This window comes from Lottia gigantea (genome assembly GCF_000327385.1).
Source record: "Lottia gigantea unplaced genomic scaffold LOTGIsca_52, whole genome shotgun sequence".
In the NCBI taxonomy this organism is placed as follows: domain Eukaryota; kingdom Metazoa; phylum Mollusca; class Gastropoda; family Lottiidae; genus Lottia; species Lottia gigantea.
In genome coordinates, this window is record NW_008709781.1 from 1,309,132 (window position 1) to 1,330,689 (window position 21,558).

The following is a 21,558-nucleotide window of genomic DNA, read 5'->3' on the forward strand; positions in this document are numbered from 1 at the left end:
AACTTATTTTTTATAATATAGTTATGTATATCATTTTCAAAAAGATACAATACGACTAACCTGACTACAAGCTATAAAAGTGCCATCAGGAGTATCAGTGATGCGTAAAATAGGGTCGCGATGTGGTAAATTCTCAATTTTAGCCGGTAATTGAAATGCCACTTCCTTCGCTCGTAAATAGGAATCTTCTTTCTCGGCATATTCAAGTTGCATGTACGTACAGAACTCATCCCATGTTATAGCACCTTCAGATGACCAGTCTATTTTCATAAATAATGCATCAATTTGTTGTAACTGGAATAAAATGAATTAAACAATACTTCAGATACGTCATCTTTACAATGTCAAGCTATTACAAACTTTTTCTTAAACCTTGGCTGTAATAGTCACCTTTCTAGAAGCATGGAAGTTGCCAATGCACCAATTTGATTGGATTGTATGCAACCGAATACAGCAAATAACAGCCCTTGACAGAAAGGAGACACCATAAGTCATTTGCTCTGATTGGCTGTATTCACCTGTGCACAATCCAATAAAATTGCTGCATTGCATGAAACAAGAAAAGTGACTATTGCAGAAGAAGTTTGTAATAGTTTGACATTGTGAAGCTGACTTCAGATAATATGCCACAACTTTCCACTTTTGTGTAGAATACCAGATGATCAAAGGTCATCATTCAGCCTTACATGGATCATTTGCACTCATTCAATGAATGGAATAAAGCGCTTATAATACTTTTACATTGATACTCATCTATAAATCAGGAAATGGATAGCAAACCCTTGTATTTTTCAGGTGCCATAAGATAAAAGATATAGTTTTTGACAGAGCAATTATTTTCATGTAATGCTGCCTATACCGAAAGGCTATAAATGAATGCATTTAAACTTTTTAAGTTGTAAGACTTCTTTACCTTGTTTGCTGATAGATGGAGCTGCTCTTTTAATAAATCTTTGAATTCGTCTAACTCTAGACATCCTGTTTGGTTGACGTCTGCTGTTAAAAATGCTTTCTTTAATTCTTCAAGGGTATCAATATTAATCTTTTCTTCTATCTACAAATAGAGGCCCATACAAATAAAATAAGCTCAGATGTACTTATGTAACTTTAAGTACGGATCATTCTTGAATTTCTGATCTTAATGTTGAATATTTTCAACATTACTATTTCTGTAGAACATTTACTAGAATTATAAATTTTAGATAATCAGACTTTATTTCCAGGGATGTAAATCAACAAAAAAATTGACAAAAATGAAATCTTCCATAAAAAACATGAAAAATACAAATATGATATCCCCTTAATATATTGCTTTATTTGATGTCTACTGTAAAGGTGGTTACAGTGTGAAATCTATGGAAATCATTGTCATTTTTCAAACATTTAAACTTGTGTTCACAATACTAAACTATTCAACTATTTCTTTTGAATATCAAACTATATTACTTGTACATCAAAACTATAGAAAATCAAACTTTTAAATAACCTTATACATGTATTATTTTATTTTAGAATCTTAAAGCATTGTTCATGATCAGCTTAATTTTTTAATTGTTGGTCCAACTGAAGAAAATCCCATATATTTAAGCTAATGATCTTGTGAGTATAGTGAGGTATGTAGAATTCATTGTAGAACCAACTTGTTGGAAACAGTTGTCATCATTTAACTTGATGACAATGTAGCCTAAATTGTTCAAACGTTGTGTACAATCAAGCTCCAGGAAAGTATTCCATAAAATTAATCTCCATTATAAAATTAGATTTCTTCCCTTGAATATAGCGTACGGTTGTTTTTAAGTTAGCCATCCATTTCCTAAATATTAAATAGATGAAAATTTTTTATTATATAAACTAGTTTTCAAAACATTTTCCAAAATTCAATTCTGTCTCAAAACTTCTCATCATTACAAATGATCTATTTCCATCTCGCTAATAATTTGTTAATATATTGTTAATAAAATAGATCAGCTAATGATATAATAGAGTAGTAATAACCTGCACTTATCAACTGTCTCTTATATAAATTATTGTTGGATGGGAAACACATGCGTTAGCCATCCATTTCCTAAATATTTAATAGATGAAAATATTTTATTATATAAACTAGTTTTCAAAACATTTTCCAAAATTCAATTCTGTCTCAAAACTTCTCATCATTACAAATGATCTATCTGAATTGTTGCGGTGGAGCCTAAGTGAGTAACAGTCTTGCTAGGAGAGGCTGGTTCCAGGCATATATCTAGATAGCCTTATAAGTTATGCAGATCATAAGGCATGACATAAAATAGCATCTAGTCTTGGGATGGGACAACAAAAAATCTCTTGGATGCTAAAGGCTCTATGATCCCCATACAGCAGGAAATCTGCATATTTCAAAATCTCATTTCATGAGATAAGTAGAACTTAAAACTGTATTTCATTTGATTTCGTTTTTCAAAGAATTATATGCTAATGATCTAGTCCTACCTCTGTGGTATCACCATATTTTCCATATAGAAATATATTGTTGTTATGAAATGATTCATCAAGATGATTATCAACACTTTGAGCACCTTTCCGATCATCGCTAGATAACGATGAAAACTTTGAAATATTTCCATAGCAGCATACTGACCGTGAAGAAAATCGTTTAAATCCTGTTACTAAAGGTAGATTATCATTCAAATACAGCTTGGTGTTACTTTCCATTATGCGGCTAACAGATTCAAAAATAATCTCTATTTTCCACAGTAAAGATTCCCAATCTGAAGCCGGAAAGAATTTCTTATGTGTGAACCTGTTTTGAAACACACATCTTTATCTTTTTTTCCACTTTTCACAAAATTGACAGTCTGTCACCAGGAACCACACACCATAAAACTATGGAGATTTACAATTATAAGATATTCCACTTAAATTTTACCAAAGTTAGATCTTAATTCCAAGGTAAATTTGCAGGAAACATAATTAAGAGCAATAAATCAAGATCTGTCACTGAACTCTGGTAATCAACAGGAATTTATTAAAATAGGTTCCCACCAATACAGATCACAAAAATAGTTTTCATGGAATTATTTACATGTTGTGCAACAGATTATTCATTAACATGAATATAATCTTATATATGTTTTCTGGCAGTAAAATGAATAATTGGACAGAGACAGTTTGTTTTACTAATAATCTATGTAAAAACCTGACAATCTTTCAAAGAGCGGAAAATTCTTAAAAGACATTGAAGCTAGCTAGGATTTCCGTTTAAACAAAATATCTAAAAGTCTACCTAAGACTTTGTCATCTTTAGAAAAGAGAAATAAATCTATACCTTGAAAGTCTAAAAGACCTGGGAATCTATCTTTAAAGTATTTAAACTCACTGTAATAAAAGTCAATAAATGTCCAGTAATGAAGATATAAACAATAGTTTTCACTTCCACCTTTATTAAACTGATTATTTATTATCAAATAGTGTGACCAATCTCAGTTATAGTTACTTAAAAACTCGTCATGAAAATAACCTTTCTCAAATAAGACATCATACATCCTTCAAACAATGAAAAGTTAACTTATTTTTCATTTTATTTTGTTAACTTCTGAAATATTATCAGCAAAATCAGAGAAAAGGTGATATTGATACCATTTGTATTTCTTTGAATTTGAGCTATATTTTTGTGTCAATAAAACAGCATGACCAGATTACCTGATACTCTTGGCGACTGGGTTTGTCAACTTAGCATCTCACTCACACAGCTTAAAATATTCAATTGAAGTAAACATTGTTGCCTAATTGATGCTCATCCAAAGTCACAAGGGGTGTGCCTGTGCGACGTGATTTAGAAATTTTTCTCCAATACCACTTACCTCACCCTTCACCAAGTGTAAATTTTGGGAAGAAACAGGACCATAAGTTTTAAGAGCTGCTGCTTCATTGATAGGACGTTTGTTTTGACCAGGTCTTTCATCAACATAAAATAATAATTTCCGTCCCATTTTAAATGTTGATGTCAGAGTTGACCATTTGGATCTGGCAATTTCAGATCGGGATTGCACTGACTCTAAATCTGGTTTAAAATTCTCCATTTCTATCTAAACTCCTAACTATTTATGAAATCAATTTAAAAAACAAATTACTTAAGATGATTTAAGGCCAATTAACAGTTCTGATAAAATGTCTATAATAAACAATTTACATTTTCCATAAATATACAAACCAAGCTTAAAAATAGCAAGTGTACTTTCAATAGTCAGTTAGCTAAACAATCAGGTCAACTCTTGACATCACAATATAATATGGAGCAGCACATCTATTACTAGTTGCTTGAAAAACTCTCAAAAATGGTCATCTAATCCATCAGACACTAAAACTTGATGTTCACTTCAGATTACCTTTGAGAAAAAGATAAAAGTGAAGTGATTTGAAACAAGAATGAAGACTATATGGTAGCTATAAACAATATGAATAATTAAACATCTTACTTAATCAAATATTTATCAATTAGCACATCAGCATTATTATTGTCTACCTATTGGTATTAACATCATCATTGTATTGTCATAAAAAAGGATCACTTTATTCTTCCAACAGGTGTTCCTTGCATTAAATCATTCACAAGAACAGTTGATTGCAAATAACAATGGGTGAAGAACTAGTATCAGTTCAGTTTCGGTTTTCTGAACATCATTTACTAACAATGAATCACCTGAACATCATTTACAAATATTGGATCACATGAACATCATTTATTAACAATGGATCACCTGAACATCATTTACTAACATTGGATCACCTGAACATCATTTATTAACAATGGATCACCAGAACATCATTTACTAACATTGGATAACCTGAACATCACCTACTAATGATGGATAACCTAAACATCATTTACTAACATTGGATAACCTGAACATCACCTACTAATGCTGGATAACCTAAACATCATTTACTAATGTTGGATAAGATGAAAATCCTTTACTAATAATGGATCACCAAAACATTTACTAACCATGAATCATCTGAAAATCATTTATTAATATTGGATCACCTGAACAACATTTACTAATATTGGATTACCCGAACATCTCCTATTAACATTATTTTCTTACTCTGGATTACCTGGTGATCTTTTACTAACCTAAACATCATTTAATAATATTGGATCATCTGAACATCATTTACTAACAATAGGTCACCTGATCATCATTTACTAACAATGGATCACCTGAACATCAGTTACTAACATTGGATCATATGAACATCATTTACTAATTTTGAATCACCAGTGCTTCATTTACTAACATTGGGTCACCTCAACATCATTTACCAACCATGATTCATCTGAAAATCATTTATAAAATATTGGATCACCTAAACATCATTTACTAACATAAGATCATCAGAAATCACTTACTCTGGAATACCTGGTGATCTTTTACTAACATTGGACTACCTGAACAACATCATTCACAAATATTGGATCACCCAAACACAATTTACTAATAATGGATCCACTGAACACCATAATAGATCACCTGAGCATCATTTACTAATAATGGATCCACTGAACACCATAATAGATAACCTGAAATCATTTACTAACATTGGATCGCCTGAACATCATTAACAAACATTGGATCAACTTAATACCATAATAGATCACCTGAACATCATTTACTAATAATGGATCCACTGAACACCATAATAGATCACCTGAACATCATTTACTAACATTGGATCACCTGAACATCATTTATTAATATTGGATAACCTGAACATTGTTTACTAAGAATGGATCACACAAACACCATTTACTAATAATACTGGATCATCTTAACATTATTTTCTAATATTGGATCATCTGAACACCACAATAGATCATCTGAACATAATCTACCCACATTGGATTTACTGACCCTCACTTACTATCATAGCATCACCTGGACTTCATTTACTTATATTGGGTCACCTGAACAACATTTACTAACAATGGATCACCTGAACATCATTTACTAATAATGGATCACCTGAACATCATTTACTAATAATGGATCACCGGAACATCATTTACTGATGTTGGATAATCTGAACATCATTTACTTAAATTGGATCACATGAGGCTTTTTTTTCTTTCTTGGAAAAAGGGAACATTTGACTCCATGCCAATTTTTATGAGTGCATGTATAAGTCATGTTTAATTCATTTACAATCTCATTCATAACATCTTTCATTCTTTGAAAAAAATTATGAGTTTAATACGAGAATGGAGTTGTATGTACTTATGTTGTCAAGTGATATATATTTGACCGGTAGCAGATATATTAAGTGTTGGGCGAAGTGATTGATATAATCGCCTATTAGATCCCACGGGTATTGATTATTAATCAAATACCTGAATTCATTACTAGATTATATATGACACGCGTCAGCCATGACAAGCCTTCACGATTTTACACCTTAATCTACAATGGTTGCTACAACAAACCGCCATTTTGTGTTAAACGGTCACACAAAATAACAGTCTGCACGAATATGTCCATGAATAAATAATGTTTAACAAAATAAAGTCAACCATTCTGTTAAAAATAGTCAAATTTAAATGGCTTTTCATCAAGTCTTATACCCAACAAATACAAGATGTAACTGTAAACATAACTTGCAAAGAACTATCAACGAAATATTGGCCCTATAAGACTAAATTGAAAATCTTCATGCATGCTAACAGGCCAACCTCGACAAGCTCTGATTCCACGTGACAAAACTTTATTAAAGTAACATAAACTTACTTTTGATTTTAATTGATCTGACACGGTTCCCGTTGTAAATCCAGGTCGAATAATCGTTTCATCCTCCCCGACTCCATCCACGGCTGCTATTGTCAACCTTCTTGGATGTTTCACACTGTCATCAATTTCATTCTCTGCATTATTATAACTCTTAAATTTCCAGGCTCTCCTGGGACCTCCAGCCTGGGTAGCTGGTCTTTGTAACGGCAATCCAGTGTCGGGACCTCTAAACGAAGCCGTCGACGGTCTGTTGATATTTTTGTCAAATAATCCAGAGTTGAAAGAAGGGTGAGTCTGTAAGTTTGCTGCTGCTGATGATGGTCGAATCTTCTTCAGATTTTTTGATTCCTTCTCCTGCTTCATATTGTGAAGGCTTAAATCCACACAACCTTGAACACCTGAATTCACCTATAAGATCAACATTGACAATATAAAAAAAGCCCACACCATTAGTGGTCTATAGATTACAATAAAACTATATGGTAACTAGTCAATACAACTATACACCGGTTGACTAACCTTCAAGGGGGGTGTTAGAACAAGGCATTGGGTGATTACAGATAAGCTTATTACGATAAACAACCTTTTAGCTGTTTAAATACCCTGATTTCCAATTAACTTCTAAAGTGTTGATTAGATTACGGAATGAATGAATAAATGTGGTGTATATTTCAGGTTAAATTTGTGCAAAGAGAATGAATTAATTAGTATCAAAGAGGACATGAAGGTATTAACAGGCTATAATACAGGTATGAACAGTCGCTTTAGATGTATAAAAAGGCAAATGAAATGTTAAGAGGCAAATGAAGTCATGAGCAGGTGATGTGAAAGTGAACTGGCAAAATGAAGGTATGAAGATGCAAATGAAAGTCTCTAAGAACTGACAATATGATGCTATGAACTACTGGCAAAATGAAAGTGCCGGTATGAAAGAAATGAGGATGAACAATGAATCAAAGGGTTTGAACCGATGATTGGACCCATCATAAGCAGAGAAGATCAATTAATGACGATCAGACGAAAGTTAAGACATTACGAGACGAGATAACGACAGGAGCAGATTTTTTACTTGCTATCGGACGTGAATGAAGCATGAACGCACGAAATTAATTGAAACAGAGCCTTGTAAGCAGTCGAGATTGAGAAATGAACATAAGAAGAGCTGAAATCGAAAGGCATCAATATATGTGGCAAAACACACATGTTGACGAACTTCATACCTGGATTAACGCACCTGGAAAAAAAAGTCTATTTATTTTTCTGTTACTGTCCACACAAATTTTTTATCTAGAATCGTGTTTTCATTTTCTTGAATGACAATAAATATACGTCACAAGTCATTATGTCTGGTTCTGTTACTAAAAGTAGGTTGAGATTGTTTTCAGCTTTCGAAAAACAGAACATAATAGAACGTCCAGATATATCATCAAAGGCTTAATAACAAGGTTAAGTTGTAAGAATACGTGTAATTTGCTTTATATTAAAGAATCTAGGGTACAATTGGAATGGCCCTGACTTCAACTTTGACTTCTGATGAGTGTCTCTGCTCGCAGGTAAAACTTACACCAAGCCCACAGGTCAACATTGTGACCGCTTTAGGGATACAAACTGGCATCAGACCAACACTTCAACTTTGTGATTTCTCTCGAGATACAAACTGGCATCAAACTAACACTTCAACTTTGTGACTTGTCTCGAGATACAAACCGGTATCAAACGAACACTTCAACTTTGTGACTTGTCTCGAGATACAAACCGGTATCAAACGAACACTTCAACTTTGTGACTTGTCTCGAGATACAAACCGGTATCAAACGAACACTTCAACTTTGTGACTTGCCTCGAAATACATACTGGCATCAAACCAACACATCAACTTTGTGACTTCTTTCTGGATACAAACCGGTATCAAACCAACACTTCAACTTTGTGACTTCTTTCTGGATACAAACTGACATTTATATCAAGACCTCAACTTTGTGAATTCTTTCGGGATACAAACCGGCATCAAACCAACACTTCAACTTTGTGATTTCTCTCGAGATACAAACTGACATCAAACCAACACTTCAACATTGTGATTTCTCTCGAGATACAAACTGGCATCAGACCAACACTTCAACTTTGTGACTTCTTTCGGGATACAAACTAGCATCAAACCAACACTTCAACATTTATACTTCTCTCAGGATATAAACTACCACCCAAGTGAACACATTTAATTTGCTCTCGGAATACAAAGGTACACACAACCAACAGGTCAACACTTAGACCAAAACATCGTATCTATTCCAGCCTCTGATAGCCATTTGGACAGATGTCAGCTGGTGTAGAGACAGAAAAAATAGGCCCCGTTAAATGGGAACATTTAAAACATAAACATTTAGATAACTCGGATCTGCAAAAGCCAGATATGTTTGGAAAGATGAATATTTTTGTAGTTCAGTCATACAATCATTTTCTCCGTACACCATTTTGATCATTTCTTACTGTATTACTAGTTAACTAATAGTAGGCTAATTACGTTGAATAAAAACACTTTGTAGGCTGTAGTTGAATTTAAAAAAAAAACAATTTGAAAACGTTTAGGTCTTCTAGTTCTACTGGTGATTAGGCCCACAATATGTCCTACGTCTACGAGGATACCAGAGTTATCTGATTCGATTTGGTCTAAAAACCATTTATCCTGTATCAAATCAATTTTGATTATGGTAATCAGCACATTTATTGTATCTGCGAATCAAATCGATATACGTTAATCGAGTAAATCAGCTTTGGAGCGTCGTAGCTCTGTTAACTTCCGCTTTAGTAATGGCGTCTAACATGTCAAAACCATTACGTGCAGGGTAATTTCTTCCTGCCTTGCCGCCATCTTGGAAACTATAAATAGTATAATGTTCATTTATCCTGCAGTATAAATAAGATTCAATTTGTGACGTCATTTTGATTAGGGTAATCGAATCAGATTTAAGTGCCTAAAAATGCCTTAGAACTTGGTCTACGTGTCTACACTGTAAATGTAAATAACATAAATCAGGCTAGGCTAGGTTTGGAAGCTTTTTAACGGGAACATTCGATCTACCTGCGCTAAACTATGTTTATAGATAGTTTTGTCTCAGGATTCTCGGAATACGTGGCAGTAAGTTTGAAACCAAACCCCCCAAAAATACACCCGATTCTATCAAGTTAGCCATGTTGATAATTTTATCTGCATTCAGTTATTGGAGTTACTTCCCTTTACCATTCATGGGAGATAACTCTCTGACATTGGAAATCAACAGGTCCGCTATTCTATCTTAAAGTGATGCTACATAATATTAGAATTAACATAAAATTTAAAAATTTTAAACTTGGCGACCATGGGCCAGTAGATATACCCTGTGTCATAAATAACATAACAGGATCCTTATATTACCCGATAAATCCAAAAAACTTAGTAATTACCCATGAATATACAATTAACTATTGAAAAACGCTTAATATCAAGACTGAGCATTTTTCAATAATTACTTATTTTTATGAATTTTCCAATTTTCCAGATTTGATAGGGATTCTGTTGTAACTTTATGACACCAGGTAAGCTAACTGATGAATATAGACTATATTGACCTTTTCGAGAACTTAAATTTTATATTCATTCCAAGATGTAGTATCACCTTAATCTTTGCCTAGAATGCGATAAAAAACACAACAGGGGTCCAGTTTACATAACGATGTTTTTGGGAAAATCTATTGTGTTAGCCAGTAGGACTGAAGGTAGACCCAAAGTACGCAGTGCGATAGATTCGGGATAAACAAATCTTTTCTGTCTCTGACTGGTACAACCGCACCCATAATTATTTGTCATTGCTTAGGCTATAGTTATATTTAATAAGCTTAATGTCAAAACCTATAGATATCCAATCGATATACGATGAGTGCGATTATGGATTCTGCGATTTATTTTTACTGTCCAATACAACTCATTTATTAAATCAAATATCCGTGCAAATTGTTCTAAGACACAGATCAGTCTTTGAACAGTACTTTTAGAGGGACGAACCCACTCTGACTCCTTTGCGAAAGCGAAAGTACTATAGTAGGCCTATGTGTCAATTAAAATAAAGGGACAGTTTCGCCATTTTTTTACCAATGCGTAGCCTTAGTCTCAGAAACAGGATTTTTTTGCAACCTAACAACTCAATGTCGAAATTTGAGACTCCAAATCCATGCGTACGTGTCCAGAATTATCCTCGTTTGAATGTTAAAAAGACGAGTCGTCTTTTCTTGAGACACTGTCAAATATATAAACAAGACATCTATAGAAATAGGAAGTGAAATCCTTAGTTCGAGATATTTTTAAAGGAATAGTGCGATTTTCGTACATATAATCCAGTAGGCCTACTTCTGAAAACTATATATATTCACCACTATCAACCCCCAAAACGGCGTACCTATCCATTTAATACTATAATAAGCTTATATTGTATTCAAAAAGCAATTGGGCTATAGGTGAGACATTGGAAGCTTTAATTATGAACGCTAACGACTATGTTTGTTTGTACCTGATTGTGTGATAAATACTGCATGTATATAACATAGGACTTATGAAATTAAAATTTATATAAAACCTATTCATATTGGGTTTCGAGACATCGATTTCCAATAGTTATATAAGGATTCGCCCAGTTACATATTTATGTAACGTAATTTAAAATCTAAATATGAAACTAGGTTTATCACAATTTATTCATATTTATTCACTGCATTCCAAAACGAGCAATTGGTAATTTTAATTTTTAAATTTGTACGCACTTCCATAATATTTTCTTAGAATTCTGTGGCTGACATTTGCCTGTATTTCGAAAAAATTTGCCATCCTACGTAACAAAGAGTGACAAATGCTCAGGTACATAATTATTTGATTTTGACGTTTGGTGGTGACAGTTCGAGTATTTAACTCTGTTGCGTCGATTTGTTTAGGATATTAACTCAAAGTTGACATAATATACAATATATATATAGGGCTATATATACCCTAGAATGGTATGTTATTGTTATAGTGACAATATTTCAAGTTCAAGTTCAGGAACAAAGCTTATATAAATATTTATATGATATTAAAGTACGTGTAGGCAGTATTTATATATAGGTGGACATTTTCTATTTCAAATAAATTTCCTTGATAAATAAATTATATAAGCGTGTTTTACTTGAAAGGAATAGGCTTTACTATAGTTTATAATAGCAAACAGCAATGCATCCGCCGTTTGGCGCGGTAAGCAGAGTGTATTACTCCAATGTGTCCATGTACAATAAAATTGTGAGCAAGATAAGGCTCATGAGTTAATAAGTCAACTTTATGTAAGCTAATACAAAACTCCGCGTAAAGGCTACCTGCTAATTATAAATTCCCTGTAAACATTGATTGAAAAAGGATGATGACTACAACGTATATTCTTCAACGTGACAATTGAAGTCCGTCACACTATGCTTTTAAGCTCAATGGGCCAATGGATATATACCTAGATTTTGGAGAAAACGATCATATTAAAGGGATTGTAACTATAGGTTTTCTAAAGAAAGAAAGTGTATAAGGGACACTGATGGCATTGTTTTGCACCATTCCTATTTTTATTAATTATTTTTTTTTATTTGCTTTTGAGGAACGTAATACTTTGTATTTTGTTTGATATATTTTGTATTATATATTATTTTTGTATTTTGTTATTTTGAGTTATATTCTGCATGCACCATGATAGATCTGTATTATATCTATTTCATCATTTCGCTGCAAGTTGTAGTAGGATAATTTTTTGGTATATTTGTATGCTGCCACAAAAGGTTCAAATGCAACAAATCTTATTTCTTATCTTATCTATACAGTACAACAACTGTGCATTTCCGATGGAGTCTATATTCCGAAACCAGTGCTCTGTGTGTGTGGCGGGTGGGGTGGGGGTTCGTTTATCTCGACTCATATATTTGTATCTAAGCATGATGGGATAGGCCTGCCCAATTTAAACACTTGCCACCTTGGAGAACGGAAGTTCAGGTATATCCGATGCTAATGTGAATTTATCCCTCAAAATAACATCGGTCTTAAATATAAATGATATATATAGACCTACAACTTTTATAAGCATTCCAAAATATTTTTTCTTTATTGTTTAGTTCTTTTAGCCTATAATGATGTAGCCTATGTGTATTAATCCAATATCTAGACAATCTAATGATGAAGAGAGTTTTAAGACAGGACTGAAAAGGGAATTACGATCATAATATGTAATTGTGTTACTAATAGTTCTATATTTTCTCTTCATCTTTGATAATCAAAGGAAAATATTACCTCAATTAATTCAATTTATTTTATGTGTTAGTCACATTATTATCGTAACCGTACATTGTCATATATTCATTTATTTTCTTTCTTATTTTTTGTTTATCATTTTGTAAATATGTTGTTGTAGTTTTATGTAGAAAGATCCCAGGGAAGATTGCCTTGTGCAACAAGGTGTCAAATAAATTTTTATTATTATATATTATAATATCCATGAAGCCAATCATTTCAAAGATTTTAAAATGTGAAGAAACGTATAATAATTTTAAAGCTATCAATATAGAGTTAAGGTGGTATTTATAAAACAGCACATTTCATTTGGTTTACATAACTCACGTTGAAAAAACACTAATATATTTTACATAACATAACTACTGATGTGACTGGGGTCAATATCAACCAATGAGAAGAGAGTATTTATATCACGTGATTTTTACATAACCCAGTAGTCCGTTGTTTTGTAAGTACGTCTTGGTTGTTAAATGATTCTCAATTATCATTCAGTGTAGTCGTTCGATTCCATTATGGACACTTAGTTAGATATCGAATGATATTGAACGAAGATGGTGGACCTAGCCAAACAGGCGTTTAATACTAAAAACTTTGACTTAGCAGCCGAAATTTATGAAAGAACAATCACTGAGAATGGACCAAAACTGGATTTATTTCTCGGATTGGCAGACAGTTTTGCTCGAGGAGGAAAATTTAATAAAGCTTTGGAAGTGTATTCTGCTGCCTATCGGTTGGGAAGGATAGGCGAGGGACATTTAAAACATTTAGTGACATCTTTAATTGATGCTGTGCAACAAGATCGCCCGAATTCCAATCCAAATAAACCGGCTTGTATGTTTTCGTGTATATTGTGTAAGGGTATATTGAATGACCCAGTGACACTTCCATGTGGACACACGTATTGTAGGAAATGTTTAGAAAAAGACCCAAATAAAAGATGTAATATGTGTAATACTGTTCATTATAAAATCAAAATAAGTTCCATCAAATCAAACGTTTTATTATCAAAATTGATTGAAAAATGGTTCAGTGACGAAAATAAGGCAGCTGTCTTGAAAGCCAAAGGAAATAGTTACTTTGAAAAACGTGACTTTACAAAAGCTATAGAATTTTATTCTCAAGCCATATCTCTAGGTAAGTTTATTTTCTGAAAATCGTGATTAATATAAACTTCCGGAATTATATTACTGTCATTGGGCTTATATAAATCATTTGCATATTGACGCCATGTTTGGCTTTTCTTTTACCCCAATGTAAGATTGTAGCATTTGGTCATTTGTTATTGTCAGTTGTTTTCATTTTCTATTAGACCAACTTGTGAGTGTAGACCAACGTGGTTAATTAACATGGCGTGCAATTTAAATGATAAATTCTATCATGAAAGGTGTGACAATTAGATCTTACTGCGAAAGTACAGGGGAGTAAGTGTAGTTAATGGCTTCATTGATAGCCTTGTTATCGTCCAATCAATGTCGAGTATTTTTGTGACGTAGGAAAGTTGACCGTGAATTTTTATTCATTCATATGAAACTGTGTCTGTTATAAAACCTTACATAAGCTTTTGTCTTATCAACAGTCAAATATATCTGACCATTTAAGGTCATGTCTTTGATTATGAAATAAAAACTTATGGGTTATCAATAAAAAAATGTTTGTTGCCATTACACGACCAAAATCTTTTCGAATGGGATAACTGTTCATGGCACAGTGGACATCATATGATGTTGATTACGAAATGTTTGTTGTCGTGGCCGATAAGTCGGCCAGGTAGTCCGTTGTCGAAAAAATACCAATAAAAGTACATTTTATAGTATAATAATAAAGGTGGTATAGGTCAAGTCGGTGGAATACTGACCGAATTATGTAGGGCAAAATGACCGAATTATTTCTATTATTGATTTGCCTAATAGAGAATAAAACTGGTATAAGATATCTTCTGTAGAATCATAATTAATAACCCATTCTTAAAAAATATTTTCATTGGTAAATTCATTATTCCATAGATAATCTAGGATTCTCAATACTATTTTTGGAGATATATTCATAAATTGTTATACAAACATTTGGTTAATTTGAATATCAAAGAATCATAGCCTCAAGTCAACTCAACCAAGGATTGAAATAAAATTCTCTATACCAAGTTATCAGTTGTTTCTCTAATTCTGATACCGTTATCTTTTTATTTTCTTGCAGATAAAACCAATCACCTATTACTGAGTAACCGGTGTCATGCTTTAATATCATCAGATAGATACATTCAGGCTTTACAGGATGCTGAATTAGTGATCAAACTAAGACCTGATTGGCCCAAGGTAATTTAAATTTGTTTCAATTTTCCTCCATATTTATATTTGACGCAGAATGAAGACAGTTCAGTATATAGTTTTGAATAGATTATTTATTCTCACATGTCACATTCCAGGTGCTAATTCATATGAAAAAAAGGCACCAAGCAGTTGCTTAGCAAATATTGTGACTTGAACTGCTGTCCACGTGCGGGTCCATCCTTCTGAAATTCCTTCTTGAATTTTGATACTATTGTTGTATTTTTTATATCTCTAAATTAATCTGTAAATAATTATCTTTTCTAGGGATATTTTCGTAAAGGTGCTGCTCTATATGGTTTAGGGAAGTATGAAGATGCTGTTGTTTGTTTTCTACAATGCTTAGCATTAGATCCTAACGTCACGTCAGCTAAAGACAATCTTGCTAAAGTAAGGCTAAAACTCTACATCTTCCTTTTACTGTTTGATTTGTTCAGTTCAATTACTTTTTTTGCGGTCCAGTTGCTGTTCATTTGTATCAGAAGCACCGTACTGCTAGTACGAGATGAGCTCTTGAATTAGTGCCATTTTCCAAAGTCTAGGTGTGCAGTTTCTGTTCAATTTGAAATGAAAAGAAATTATTTGCCTCATTATAGTCCTCATTCGAAGGTTTTTTTAAACAAGCTTCATTTGATCTCTACTTCAGGCATTGCATTACATTTTATCTGCACTTCCTCCAGAAGATCCCAAACAACTTGCCATGCAAAAAGAAATGAATCCATCCATGTTACAGAAGTTAATACAAGAGAATTTTGATAGTACTATATTACTACCCCAGTATAATTTAAACTCAATATTCCAACTACAAAATATAATCAGTGAAACAATCGCTTCTGCTGACAATTTTACCTCTGTTGAATCCCAACAGGTAAGAATTTATTACTTTACTTTATGATTTGTGTAAGAATTCTTCTACACAATAACAAAATATGTTTACTGTTGTTGATTTCTATAGATATAGTCCATGGATTATGTCTACACTTTTACAAAATAAACTAAGTCTTATTGGCCATAGGTTTTCTATGATTAAATTCCTTCCTTCAATTTTCTTCGACTTTGCAGTGTTAAAAATTACATGGGCTTTTAAAGTTCTTTCAGGAGGAGGTAAAACTTCAGCATCTATCATGATACTTATTGGTCTTCAAACCAAACTATTTCATATCATCCCCCAAAATTTGTGACCATTTTATAGTTGGCTTGCATTTTGACAATTTGTTTACAATATTTCAGGCTTCTTCCTCATTAACCAACTGTGATAAAACTCAATGTAAGTACTCAGTTTTTTTGTTATTACTGATGAATTATAATTATGACTGACAGATTGACAAATTACCCTTCAATATTTTAATAAAAAAATAGTTATTGTTGTCAGCTTGTATGAAGAGCCTGAATCAAATTTCTGTTATAATTTTAACTCTTGCTATATCAATCAGCATAAGCCAAATGACCGTTACTAATCACATCTTCCTTTAAATTTACAGATGTTGAACAACTACGCAATGCTACATTTGAGAACAATGATGATGCATCTAGATCACCCTCCCCTTCAACTCGGAAAAGAGGCCGATTGCCATCTCAAACTTTACCAACAAGTCCAACAACTTCTTCACCTCAAAAATTTCCAAGTAAGTAACATACAATTTTATTGCAATTCTACCTGAAGAAGTTAGAAGCCAGTGCTCTGTTTCTTGAAAAATCTTTTACAATAAGACTTAACAAATTTGATGTGTAAATGTTCTTGTCACATCCAATTATAATGACATGTATATTGTTGTAAAATATTGCTTTAACTGTTCATAATAGTTAATTTAGAAGCTTAGAAATAAACATTTGCATGAAAATAAATGTGGTATTTGAGAAAGTCTTTAACCTGTAGACACAAAGCCCATATCAGGGACCAAATTGATAATATTTTAAACTATTTGTAGAAAGTGAAGAAGAAATGAAAATAAAGACAGGACTAACACGTATTATACCTACAGAACTATTAAATAAAGAAGATATAGAATGTGCTCTATGTTATCGTGTATATTATGAACCAGTAACTACACCATGTGGTCATGTATTTTGTAAGAATTGTCTGGAGCGATCCCTAGACCATCAGAGTATGTGTCCACTCTGTAAAAGTTCACTAGTTGAGGTGAGTAAAGGAGTTAATTTGCTGTAATGATAAGTTTTCTGATATAGAATAGTTTATTTATTTCTGTAAAGTGTTAAGACATTCACTCAAATTCTTATGTTTTAAGACATTCATTCAAACTATCATATCATTTCAAGACATTCACTCAAATAATTGTGTTTAAATTCGTGTTGTTTATTTTTTAATAGTATTTAGCTGAAAGAAGACAGTCAGTAACAGAATGTGTTCAGAGTATTATAGAAACATATTTTCCTGTAGATTGTCAGGAGAGGAAAGTTCAACATGATCAGGAGGTGACAGAAATGACCAAGTAAGTATATTTAGGATTCGCTTAAGTGAACCTCTTAAATAATTAACAATGGACATTAGTTCCGAATTTCAATTTCTGAAACTGAAGATGATTAACCTACTGTGAAAATATCACATTAGGTTTTTGTGCTACCTTCAATAATATCTTCCATTCTTGACACGCTTAAAGTTTATATTTTTTAACTTTTGTTTGAAAAACAATTTCATCTTCTTTAAATGTTTTAAAAATGGTAACATATTTGTGTCAAGTTTTTATTTTTGTGTTAGAGGAAATAAACATGTTATATTTTTTTAAACCAGTTTAAATGTCATATTGTTTTTATTCTATCAAGTTATGATGTGAATATTTAGTTTCATTTGATTTATATTTGATTTTGTTTCAGAATGGGCATAGAAAATAATGAAATCCCAATCTTTGTGTGCACCCTTGGTTTTCCCAGTGTACCATGTCCATTACATATTTTTGAGCCACGATACCGCTTGATGGTACGACAGTGTATGGAATCTGGAACGAGACAATTTGGCATGTGTTCACATACTACAAAGTAAGTATTTATCACATTTATAAGTTATAAATCATGTCCATTATTTTGAATTCAATCTCAGAATATCTTTAAGGTGTTAATTTATCAAAAGTGTGAATTTATCAAACTTGCTATTAATTTAAAACAGAAGATATCTTTAGAGACAGAGCAAACAAACATTAGTGTCTAAATTTCAATTGTTCTCTTTTCATAAATAACATGCAAAGTGTGAAATAGTCAATTCACAGATTTTAACACTTTGTTTATAAGTCTGATTGCTGAAGGTCATGTGGTTTCTTGACCTTCTAGTTAGTCTAGTTAGATCTGATAAATCATAAGCCAGATCTCTCTTGGTTATTGTGTAAGCCAGTGGGTCTCTTACAACTGATCTGTCAGGGATGACTAATTGTTACCGGAAGCTGTTTATTATGTAATCGTGAATTACTGAAATATAATTGCTCTTGTTAGAGTAAATAGTTCAAGGTGTGGGTGTAATCTTCAACCACTGACAGTTCATTGCTCTCATCAGTGTATAATTAGTTCAAGGATGGAGTGTTTCTTCATAAAATAGCAAAATAACTTGTAGCTATATGAATACACCAAGAGAGGTGATATGGACAAACTGAGTGGTGTCAGGTGTTCTTGAAGATAGAGCATATCCTGTTCACATTACTGATTCTAGTGGAGATCATGTTAAAGTCAGAGTGGGGTCAGGTGTATTGTACTCTGCCTCACTTCCACCATGGACCACAGCAATTATTATAGTGAAATATTACATAGTATCTTTTTCTGTTTTTAGTGATGAGTTTTCCGATCTAGGATGTATGCTGGAGGTACGAGAGGTACAGTTTTTCCCTGACGGAAGATCTATATTGGATACTGTTGGTGGAAGGAGATTTCGAGTAGTAAGTCGTGGACATAAAGATGGGTATGATACAGCACAAGTTGAATTTCTTCATGAAGCACCTATAGATCCCTCAGAATTACCTGGTAGGTTGATTATTATCTTCAAAAATTTAAATATTCCTTTTTGATTTCTTCTGATGCATTTGGATGGATATATCATAGAAAAAACAATATGAGTTATGTGGAATCACCAGAAATAAGCCAGCTACGAAAACCAAATTGCAGAATGTCACAGGGTGTTCCAGAAATATAACATGCTGGGGATGGTGTTAAAATATTGAAAAAACAACTTTGATTTATTCCAGTATCTTATAATATACAACACAAACCATACAAAATATTTCTTTCAATGGTTCGAGTTAAAATATTAGTCTGCTTGTGAAAGTCAAACATACATGGAAATGAACTTGTTCATAATTCATTTAATATTTTTTTTCTTCAGAAATTTTGAAACTTCAAGAAGAAACATATCAAGCTTGTAAGAAATGGTTTAGCAAGTTATCTGTTATGTATCAACATAAAATTACTAGCCATTTTGGAGATTTTCCTCCCATTGATCCAACCCCACATCTATCACCTAATGGACCTAAATGGGCTTGGTGGATAACAGCTGTCTTACCTCTAGATCCCAAAGTTCAACAGGCTCTGTTAGCCATGATATCATTTAAAGAACGTATTCAAGCTTTACAGAAAGTTCTGAATTTTCTCAATAAAAAACAATCCAAGTGACTAGGACACAGACTATTTAGTATTGAGCTAAATCCAGTGTATTTATCAGTTTGTGTTTTCTTTATTGTGCTAGGAATGACTTTGAACAGTTTACATATATTTTGATTTTATTAATATTTATTCACAAACCCATCCCCACCTCCCTCACAATTTCCTCTCTCAAGAAAATACTAGTCCAGCATTGTAGTCCTAAACTCACCCTATATTTAAGTGAACCTAATAATGTTTAAGACAATTTAAATTTAAAATGTGTTAAAGAGAATCTAATTTGAAACATGTTAATGTTGGGGATTGTGCTTTTTAATTGTTTATAGCACCTTATAAAATAACATCTCATTATGTTTTCAATAATTATTGTCATTTTTTCTTACATTATAATTGTGTTATGATTAGAATTATTCACATTATACATTGCCCTTTCAAATCTAGGGTGATAGCCTGGCACTTACAAATCATTAAATGCCTCTGGAATAATATCACATCTTCAGAAATGAGGGCTCATACACTGTTAAATCATATTTAGATTCGGCAGCTTGTGACCCACTAGTTTGAAAATAGTGATATTGTAATGTTGATGGAAATATTACTGTTGAATTGAATTTATTAGGCATGGTTAGTGACTTCTTCAAATTTAAGTAATCGACCCAAGTGATATAATTAAAACTTCGTTATGTTGTTAAAAGTGATCATAATGAAGAAAGGGTCATTGAAAGGGAGGTAACTGTTGCCTCCACCCTTGAACACAAAATTGTTCTCCATTCCCTTGTGATATTTATAAATACATGTATATTGTCTACAATATACATACTAATTTGCACCTTTATACCCTAGCTTGTATTATTGCTTATTAAAGTTATTACTTTTTATTAAATCTGACTATATCAGATGGTATCAATGATAAAATCTTGGACTGCTTGTAAATTTGTGTATATCTAACTTTATCTATTAAATCTACGACTTGAGTTTATTTTAATTATTAATGTTGGACTATTAAGGGGGTGTGCCGCTGGACCCCGTTGACATGAGCGCACCAATTACTGAAAATAATTAGCTGGTGTAATCCTCTCTTTATGCATCTGATGTCAAATAGTGTAAAATAGGCACCAAAAAAGTTAGATCATATATTAAATATGAGTTATTATATATACAAGTCCTAGCATGCGTCGTGTATGGTCCAATACAACTTAACATTTAGCATAATATGATGTCTTTGTGCATAATTTAATATCTATAATATATGATAGAGTTAAACATTACGTCCCTGTAGACCTACTTTTAAGTATTCTCTAACTGTGTGATGTTGTATAAGATACAAGATGACCCAGACAAAATCCATTGAATGGTTATTATGTATTATGACATACATTAACTAATGAATGTTAAATATATTCCGGTCTATGGTAATATAGATTCACTTCCTCATCGTCTTGTCTGCAGGCGAGAATCATTCTCCCTGATAAACGAAAAGGGAACTGGATTTACTGACTGACTGCAAACACGAATCTTTTGAAAATACGACCCATTCGATCATATCGAA

The 21,558-nt window shown here is 32.5% G+C and overlaps 3 protein-coding genes across 3 annotated transcripts; 2 read left to right on the forward strand and 1 right to left on the reverse strand.

Moving 5' to 3' along the window:
- Positions 1 to 5,295: 5,295 nt before the first annotated feature.
- Positions 5,296 to 7,121, reverse strand: LOTGIDRAFT_165595 (hypothetical protein; the record flags this gene model as incomplete). The annotated part of the gene is made up of 2 exons (XM_009062626.1): positions 5,296 to 5,313; positions 6,759 to 7,121. The coding sequence occupies 2 exons, from the start codon at positions 7,119 to 7,121 to the stop codon at positions 5,296 to 5,298; spliced, it is 381 nt and encodes a 126-aa protein (XP_009060874.1).
- Positions 7,122 to 13,922: 6,801 nt separating this feature from the next.
- Positions 13,923 to 14,144, forward strand: LOTGIDRAFT_78912 (hypothetical protein; the record flags this gene model as incomplete). The annotated part of the gene is made up of 1 exon (XM_009062554.1): positions 13,923 to 14,144. A coding segment is annotated over one exon (222 nt), but the record flags the coding sequence as incomplete, so codon positions are not given.
- Positions 14,145 to 17,355: 3,211 nt separating this feature from the next.
- On the forward strand, positions 17,356 to 20,021 carry LOTGIDRAFT_125925 (hypothetical protein; the record flags this gene model as incomplete). The annotated part of the gene is made up of 5 exons (XM_009062627.1): positions 17,356 to 17,553; positions 17,742 to 17,863; positions 18,246 to 18,407; positions 19,186 to 19,376; positions 19,735 to 20,021. The coding sequence occupies 5 exons, from the start codon at positions 17,356 to 17,358 to the stop codon at positions 20,019 to 20,021; spliced, it is 960 nt and encodes a 319-aa protein (XP_009060875.1).
- Positions 20,022 to 21,558: the final 1,537 nt, after the last annotated feature.